Here is a 9,579-nt window from a genome sequence, read left to right on the forward strand (position 1 = left end):
TTCTCAAGTACCAGGGCAAGTACTTGAAGTCAGGAAAGCTCCCAGATTCAGTATTGAATGCACCAAAGGAACTCATTGTCTTTCTGAACCCAACTCCATTCTTTGTCCCATCCCTGTATCTCCCCAGGAAAACAAACCAGGTCACCACCCTTCAGTTGTTTTCTCATTGCTCCTCCACGGCCCCCAGACTGCCTGGACCTGCCTCACTTGCTCCTGGGGGTCAGTGAGGCGTGGGCTGTGAGGTGACCATACCTGTCCATCACTTTGGCATTGTCCATCATTAGGCCTTGCAGATTCCAACGTGGATGTGATCTCCCAGCTGGAGTCAGGGGGAGCCAGTGGAATTACAATGGACAGTGTCCTAAGAAGCTGCTGGCCAGGTCAGTGTGAGTGAGTGCCCACACTCAGTGCTCAGCTGATCCTTCATCTGTGCACCCCCAAAATGGCCACATTTGGGCTCCTCTCGACTTTATTGGTCCTGAACTCTTCTCCCAGCCATAGATCTTCCAGCTCATTTCTCCCCACTCCTCTAGTTCTTTGGATGTTGTTGCCTTTAATGCCAGAGTCACTTGATAGTTACAGATAGAAATGATCAGACCCTGTTGGTGCCTTCAGAATGCAGGAATGCTGCTCCACTGTGGGTGGAACTTGGAATTGTTTTTATCTTTTGGGAAAACAAAGTGGAATTCTACAGTGTAAGAGGTACACATAACTTCCTCTTCTTAGACTCAGTGATCACACTGTCATGATGCACCCAGTTGTGATATTTGGATGAAGAATTTTCCTGGGAAAAACAAACAAGCAGTTTTAAGGTGCTTTGTTCACATTGGTATACAGAATTTAGTAATTGTTCATTTTCCATTAACTGTGTGTCATCTGCATCAGTTCTGGCACATTTACCTATTATAATATTATTGGTCTCAATGAAAGGATAAGTCTGATGAATTCAAAGAAAATTTTAAAACCTTAATAATTGATTTAAATTCAAGTGAAAAATATATACATTGCTTATAACTGCCAGAATATTGAAGATAGTGAAGTGTACAGAAAAGTCTGTTCATCCAAGGGAAAGGGTATTTATACTTTTTCCTTCCTTCAGGTGGGGACACTGGGCCTGAGACCAAGGAGTCAACCCCAAAGTTGAGTATTTGTATGGAAGACTTATCCCAGCAAAGGTCTTTGTGGGATGATCCACGCACCTCCAACCTGGGGAAAGCCTGGGAGTGTTACAGCACGTTAAAGAAAGAGCAGAACAATGAGGAGGAATACTCTAGACAAGGAACAGGAATCCAGACAGAACGTGCCGATGGAGTGAGAGGCTCTGGATCCAGCAGAGGCAGCCAGATCTCTCGCCCAGAGCTAGTCCTTTTTCCACAGCAAGGAGTATCTGTTCTCCTGAATCTCCATGACAGTGATAACCAGAGAAGGAGTTTCACCATGGAGTCAGACCAGAGACATTGTATCCAAAGCTATTCACCGATGTATGCTACAGTTAACAAATGTCAGAAAGCTTTTCGTTATGATTGGAACTGCTTTAGAAAACATGGAATTCATGCTGAAGAGCAACTTCATGAAAATGGGAATTCTTTCCTCTTGAATAATGAATTTACTCTTTACCAGAGAGGCCATATAGGAAAAAAGTGTTCTGAATTGACAAAATGTGGGAAGAAGTCCTGTCAGAGGGCAGCCTGTACTCAACACTCTTGTATTCTGGGTAAAAACAAATCTCATAAGTGCAGTGAGTGTGGAAAAGTCTTCTGGCAGAAGGTAAATCTTACACAGCACTACAGAATTCATACTGGAGAAAGACCTTTCAAATGCAGTTATTGTGGAAAGGCCTTCCACCAAAAGACAAATCTTATGCAACATTATAGGATTCATACTGGAGAAAAACCTTTTAAATGCAATGTTTGTGGGAAAGCCTTTCCTCGGAGCACAACACTAACTCGCCATCAGAGAATTCACACTGGAGAGAGACCCTATGAATGTAATGAATGTGGGAAGACATTCTATTTAAGCTCCAACCTTACTCAGCACCGGAGTACTCATACCGGAATAAAGCCTCATCAGTGCAGCGTATGTGGGAAGGCATTCTCTCATAAGTCTAATCTTACCAGCCACAGTAGTATTCATACTGGAGAGAAACCATATGAATGCACTGAATGTGGAAAGATCTTCCGCCAGAAATCAGACCTTAGACAACACTTCAGCATTCATACTGGAGAGAAACCATTTAAATGCAGTGATTGTGGGAAAGGTTTTCCCAGGAGCGCAGCACTGGCTCGACATCAGAGAATTCACACTGGAGAGTGACCCAAGGAATGCAATGAATATGGAAAGGCCTATAGCCAGAATTCACATCTTTCATTACATAAGAGAATAAATGCCAGAGAGAAATGTTAGGAATGTAACTAATGTGGGAAGGCATCACCCCAGATCAGAGCACTTATTCTATATTATAGAACTCATGAAGGAGAGAAAACTCATTAATCATTGAAGCAAAACTCTGGTGGGCTAATCTGGATTAAAATGTAATAGCGAAATATTTTAAAAATAAAACCACAATAAAACACAGATGATGCTAGTTTATGGTTGTCTAGGTCAATACAGCTGTTTGTATTTGAGTGTGATGACATGGTCCTAAAAGTTCCGATCTTTTGTTTCATGACTTTCTTTGGTGAAATGATCCTGTTATTGTTCACCTTTGTATGCCCAGAAGGAAGGAGCTCTCATTGGCTTGTCCCCCTGTTCCTATAGTCATAGACTTGGATGTGGTAGGCAGGCCACTGAGTCCCTCCCCTCTTTTTGCTGATGAGTAAACCAGCCCCAGATGAGTTAAGTAACTTGCCCAAGGTCACAGAAGGGTGGCCCTTACACCAATTCTCTTGAGTGTTGAGGTTTGTGCAGAATGTTAAATGCTAAACAGAGGACTTTATATTTGATCCTGGAAAGACTAGGGAGCTGCTGGAGTTTATTGAGGGTCAGTCGGGGTGGCTTAGTCAGACCTGTGCTATAGGAAAAGATCTAGATAGGAGGAGGAGATTTCAGAAAGTCACCTGAGAGCAGGATGGTCAACAAGAAGGTGGTAGAAGGGAAGGGGACCAGTGGGAGAATGTTTAAGACAGAAAGGAGATTTGGAGTCAAGGACAACACTACAGATGGAAAGCATATGATTGGAACCCAACTGCTCCCCATATTCCTTAGCTCTGGGCTTCTCCAGGTAAGCAGCATTGCCCTCTTTCCTGAAATAGTATAGATTGTTTCTCCAGTGCTCTCTGTCAGAGCAACAGAGGCCAAGCAGTCAGTCATTCACCTGATCACAGTGGGTTGAGCCCTTCCTGAGCAGCAGGCCCTGGGTGAAGCACATGAGAAACCCAGAAAGGCAGAAACATGGCATGAGCAAGTGCACGCCAGTTCCACATGGAGGGCCCCTGGCTTCCTTCAGGTCCCACTTCCAGTCACCCCTTTTGTAAGGAATGTTTCCTGGTTCCCCCTACATGTCAGTGCCACCCAGCACCACACCCCCTGAGAGAGCCTCACTTCCTCTGTCTCATTTGTACAGTGCTGTTTGTAGGTTGTCCCTCCCCTTAGATACCGTAAGCCCCTTCAGCAGAGCACCTGTGTTTTGCCTTTCTTAAATCCTCAGCGTTTAACACAGTACCTGGTAGCCAAAAGGCACTTAATAAATGCTGGACTCAGCAGCTGGGGAGGTCTTCCAAGTGGCATCTCCTGGGAGACTATCTCTGGTTACTGGTAACTCCCTCCCCAAATGTCCCAGTCCTGTGGTCTGTCCTCAGGCTTCATCCTCCATCACTGACAGGTTCATGACCCAGCTCCCTCTTGGTCTCCTCCTCCTCTCTATCTGACCACTGCTACCTTCTCTGTCTCCTCTGCTGGATCAGCACCCATGGCATGCCTTTGTCTGAGAGGCTCGTCTAAGGCTCTGGCCTGGCCCTTCTCTCTCCAAGCTCTCTTACTTGGCAGTTTCATCCCATTCCATGGGCTCCACTCCTGAATCTACAACAAATAAGACATTTTAAGCAGGGTGTCCTATAGGCATCTCCATCTCACCATAATCCAGGATAACTCAGGATCTCCCCCCAAGCCCTCCCTCTTTCTGAGCCTGGCTGGTTCTGTGGAGGCCCCCACCATCCTCCAGGTCACCCAGGCTGGCAGCATCATTGTTCCCTTTGGATGCCTCCTCCCTCTCAGCCCACATATGAGATCAGCTGCCAACTTGAGGTATCTCTCTCTCTCTCTCTCTCTTTTTTTTTTTGTTCTTTTTTGATGGCCATTTGGAGTTAATGGACTTCCCCAAGACCACCCGGCTAGTTTTTGTGTTAAGTGTCTGAGGCCACACTTGAACCCAGATCCTCCTGACTTCAGGGCCAGTGCTCTATTCACTGCACCACCTAGCCTCCCCAGGTATTTCTTTTTCTACGCGATCTCTTCCCTGGGTATGTCCCCTCTGTCCAGTGACTGAGCCCTCCCTTTAGTACAGGCCCTGGCCACCTCACACTGGCCTCTTATGAGATCCTGTTCTTTGGTCTCCCAGCCTCCAGCCTCTCCACACTCCAGTTCATCCTCCATTCACCTGCCAAAGTTATTTTCCCCTTTAAATTCAAACTTCCTCCCTTAAGCACTGGTGTTCTTGCTCTCTGGATGGGATTGTTCTGAGTTCCCCTCTCCGGCCATCTTCTTCAGTACATCGACCATTTTCTAATTTTTTCCCCAATTTTCCCATTTGAAATTCACATTTAATTACAAACTCTGCACTTTCCCTTACCTCCTGTCATGTCTAGGACACTGAAATCTGATCCCAGCACTAGCACATTTATAGAGGGTTTTTTGAAAATGGTGGAAAGCAAAAGCTCCAAGACAGAGGGAAAGGATAGCCAGGAAGCATGAACAGTAATCTAAGCTCATATTCTGAGAGGAGATTGGCCAATTGATGACAGAGGGCCAAGGTTTTTGACTCCATTCAACTACCAAGTTGGAATTTCAATGAATAAAAAGGCACTGCCTGCTTCAAAGCAAGAACCAACTGTGAGTGCAGAAGGTAAACAGTAGTGACTCATTAACAGAACCAAAGAAAATCTGAAAATCCTACACATATTATTCCCCTTGGGATAATAGAAGCTTGAAGTCAGTTTATTTTTTTTCCCTTTTTTCTTAATAGCCCCACTTCTTGAACTGTCTCTTAATAAACACTTGTTGGTTTTTACAGAAGCAATACAGTACACAGAAAATAGAATATTAGAAATGAAAGAGACATGAGTGATGCTCTCCAGCTCATCTTCCAGGAGGACAGAAATGTCCAGAAGACAGTGAGGGCTGAGGAGATTAAGTGAAGTGGTCAAGACTATGTCGCTAAGTAGCTGCCAAGGCAACCCCACAACCCAGCCAAGTCTCACATTGTGAAACATCAACTAGGACCCAGGTTCTTGGGTCAGCACATAAAGACAACTTGATGAAGATAACTCAATGGTCAACAAAAACAATTGGGAAACCTCAAAAGCTGTCCTGCAGGAACTCTGTAGAGACCAACATCTCATCCCATCATGAAGATAAGCTTCAGGTGTGAAGGGTGACCTCAAGAAAAATCAGAGGGCCAAGGAAGAAATTATCTTTCAGATCTTTTCAGATTCAGAACATTTCATGACCAAAAAAAAGATGGAGAAGCTTATAAAAGGTAAGTGTGGGGGGCCGAGAAAGAATCAATTACCCAGAGGTTGCAAGAGGGCGCATAAAAAGAGATAGGACTCCATAGAGGGCCGATTTTATTACCCTGGGTATATGTATATATATAGCTTTTATAGGATGCTTCCTAATTGTTTTCCCCCGAGGACATTGCACACTTCTTTGTTCCCAGGCCATGGATGTAAACCACACTTATCCCAAGGACACAATGCTCACACCTGTGTGTTTGAGCTCCTTTCTAGGGGCTGGGGAACCGATCCAGGCCCAGTAGCAGGCTCTTCAGCTGAGAGGGCTTATTCAGCCATCAAGGTCAGAGTCCCACTGGCCTGTGGTCCTCTACAAGGTAAGTGCATGATTCTGATGACTTACATGATGGCTAACATTTGTTTAGCAGTTACTATGCCAGGCACTGTGCTAAGCACTTTAGGGCTTTTACCTCATTTTGATCCTCACAATAACCCTGGGAGGGAGATGCTATTATCCCCATTTTATAGATGAAGAAACTGAGACAGATGTTGTTACTTGCCAAGTGTCAAAAATGAGGCAATTTAAACTTAGATATTCTTGATTCCAGATCCAGTGTTCCATAAACTGAGCCATCTACTTTCCAAAGTAAAATGAAAAAGCTTCTGCACAAACAAAACCAATGCAACCAATATTAGGAGGGAAACAGTTCACTGGGAAAAAATCTTTGTAAACAGCTTATCAGATGGTGGCTTTATTTCTATGATAAGTAAGGAACTGATTCAAATTTTGTGTGTCATTTCCCCACTGATAAGTCTTCCAAAGATATGAATAGGTTATTTATAAAAGACAAAATCCAAGTTATCAGTAACTATATGAAAAAAACACTCACTTCAAATCTCTTATTAATTAGAGAAATATACATTAAAACAACTCTGAGATTCCATCTCACAATGACCAGATCGACAAATTTCATTCAAAAAGGAAAATAACAAATGTTGGATGGGTTATGGGAAAACATTATAGTAATGAACTTTTGGTGGTGGGCCAACCATTCTGGAAAGCAGTTTGGAAATAGACCTAACAAATACCTCTGACTTGGTCATAACACCCCTTAGGTCTATACACCAAAGAGAGTAAAGGAAGAGGAAAAGGACTCATACATACATACATGCATACATACATATATACATAAACACACACATATATACATATAAAAGTTTTTTGGGGATGAAAACTTGGAGGGTGTTTCTCAGTTGAAGAACTGTAGGAGTTATGGTCTGTGAATGTGATGCAATGGAAGGCTATCTTGTGTGCTAAGGCATGATAAAGAGGCTGGTCCAATGAAACTTGGAAAAACTTAAAAACTGATGAAGGGTGACATCAATAGAAGTAAAAGAACAATGTTGTAGAGAAAAAGAACTTTAAAAGATTTATATGCTCTTCATCAGTAAAATAACCAGCCAGAATTCCAGGGGGCTTGTGATGAAACTTGTTGCCCATCCCGAGACAGAGGTGATGGGCTCATTGTGCAGACTGAGATCTTGGGGTGAGGGTGGGGAGGAGAACACAGCCAGTGTGGGAATTTGTTTTTCTTGCCCATATGTTTTGTAATGGGATTTGTTGTTTTTTTTACTTTCTCTGTGGATTGGGGTATGGATGGCAGGGAAGAAGCTGGAGGGAGAGAAGTAGGATTTTTGTGGAGAGGGGAAAATTCCTGGGCTGTGCTGTTGCTAGGATTTCCAATCCTACAGGACAAAGGAGTATAAAGCCCTGTGATTTAGGGGATACTGTTGGACGCAAGTTGTTACAGAGGCAGCTGGAGGATATATTCCCCTAGAAAAACTAGCAACTAGGAGAAACTCCCCATCTCGTTGCCCCCACTAACCCTTTGCAATCCAGGGCCCAGCCTCATCACTGAATTGAAACTGCTCTCTCCTAAGTACCTAGGGATCTCTTACTTTGCCAGACTTGATAGTCTTTTGCCTCATACACCTAAATATTTTCTTTTCCGGCCTAGAAGTGTCCAGTTCCTTCAGTCAGTGTATGTACAGTCTGCAGCCCCTCAGCATGTTGGTCATTCTCCATAACTGTCCTCCCCACCAGCCTTCAGTAGGGAGAGCACTGGAGACTGATTGGAGTCAGCATGTAGCTGACTTGTCTTTGTGCCTTTAAAACCTTTTACAGGTGTGCTGATGACGGGGCATGGCACTTTCCTGCCGATGCAGTCTCATTGTCATGAGCCTGTTCACTTGTTTGGGAGGCATATAAGCTTGTGGACCAGATTAGACTTGGTCACAAAACCTAGATCAGCTTCACAGGGCTCCCCATCATGGTGGTCATTCCAGGAAACCACGTGTACCCAGCTCCATCTTCGATCATCCGGCCTTCCTTTGGCAGCCTGGTTTCACTCAAGACTGCTCTTAAGATGAGCTATCTGCTGAGTCATCTCACAAAAAGAGATTCATCTTTCTGGCCTCCTGGATTTGCTACTGTCCGTAAGCTTGTACACATTCTGAGTCCCGATGGTAAAGGGTAGGATCCTTGCCTGTTGCAGTAAGCAGGCCAGGCCTAAGTGAAGAAGGTGATTTCTAGTGCACCTTTTTCTAGGTGATCGAGGCAGGTCTTACAAAGGCTGCGAATACCCCTGCTGCTTTAGTCCAGCGTGAAGATGACCTGATCCCCTGGGCCAGCTGTGTGCAGGGTTGGGACCATAGCTTCCAGTGTAGCTACACATGCTGTTTTGTTTACATCTACCTGTTCCTCCAAGGAAGTCTTCAACTGCTTTGGGGAGATTCCCTGCCCCATCAATTACTCTCAACCTATGTTAGCCTGTCTGCCAAGATGATTTTCCTGGGGTGTGGCTGCTGGACTTACTACAACCACAGGTGAGCCACAGGGGGCAGGTGGACACTAAGGTGGATGAGCAGCCCTCACACTGGAGCTGCTGGGCCTCCCTGAACAGCCCAGGTACAAGATCCCCCACCCTGCACCCTCTGCCCCAGGAGACTATTACAGTAATCCAGGCATGCGGGGATAAAGGCAGTGCTGGAGAAGGGGACATGTATGAGACATTGCAAAGGTGATGTCAGTGAGCCTTGGCAACAGACTGGATGTGAGGCGGCAGGGGAGAGAGGGTGAGGGCTCAGTGTTAGTGAGGGCCCACTTAGGAGAGTTGGATGGCTTTTCTCCATCTTCCCTCAGCAGCTCAGGTAAGAAATGGTGAGGGGGATGCAAGGTCGAGACTTGGTTTGGCATAGTCAGTGAAATGTTAAGGGGCCTAGGGTCAAGAAAGGAGAATGTGGGATCAAACTGGCTCATTAAGGAGTAAAAATTGGGAAAAGAGGAGTGTGTGGTTAATGCAGGGCATGGCCTAGGAGAGAACTGAGGGGTCACAGGGCTGAAGGTCATGGCATGGGTGAAGAATAGAGTTTTGTAAGGGAAAATTGTGGGTTTAAGATGTCTAATGCACATCCAGTTTGAGGTGTCAAAGAGGCAGTTGGAGGTCAGCAGAGAGTTGGGAGTCATGATAGGTAGATTTGAGAATCAGCAACATAGACATGATTATATCTATGGCAACTGATGATAAATTGTTTAAATAATTCAGGATTGAAACCTTATGGTGGAAAACAATTAACACTATATTCTGTGTTTTAGTAATAAGTCTACCAGACTTAATTTTATTTCATTTGGCATCAATATCCAAGCCACTTCTAGCCTAGAGACATGTCCAAACTGCACAGTTCCCTCATGTCCCTGTTTCTCTGCTCCAAGATAGTTTGAGATAACATTTATAGGAATCTTGAAAAAGGAAAGGTAATCATATGTTAAAATACAATTTGGGGCGGGGGGAGGCGGCCAGGTAGCACAGCGAATAAGAGCACCGGCTCCAGTGTTGAGAAGACCTGGAGATCG

General features: G+C 44.6%; 1 protein-coding gene and 1 pseudogene across 1 annotated transcript in view; both read left to right on the top strand.

Annotated features, from left to right (window-relative positions):
• Positions 1–2,584, top strand: part of LOC138167634 (zinc finger protein 184-like) — a 103,409-nt gene extending 100,825 nt beyond the window's left edge. The window contains exons 3-4 of the mRNA XM_069096567.1: positions 285–380; positions 1,100–2,584. Coding sequence (XP_068952668.1) covers positions 285–380; positions 1,100–2,313 — 1,310 coding nt within the window. The 3' untranslated portion in view covers positions 2,314–2,584. The remainder of the gene's footprint in view (positions 1–284; positions 381–1,099) is intronic.
• Positions 1–9,579, top strand: part of LOC138167639 (zinc finger protein 184-like) — an 89,582-nt pseudogene that overhangs the window by 64,544 nt on the left and 15,459 nt on the right.

Source organism: Petaurus breviceps, unplaced genomic scaffold (genome assembly GCF_028583685.1).
Source record: "Petaurus breviceps papuanus isolate PSGF00001 unplaced genomic scaffold, PetGlider_PUasm1.0 243, whole genome shotgun sequence".
Classification (NCBI taxonomy): domain Eukaryota; kingdom Metazoa; phylum Chordata; class Mammalia; order Diprotodontia; family Petauridae; genus Petaurus; species Petaurus breviceps.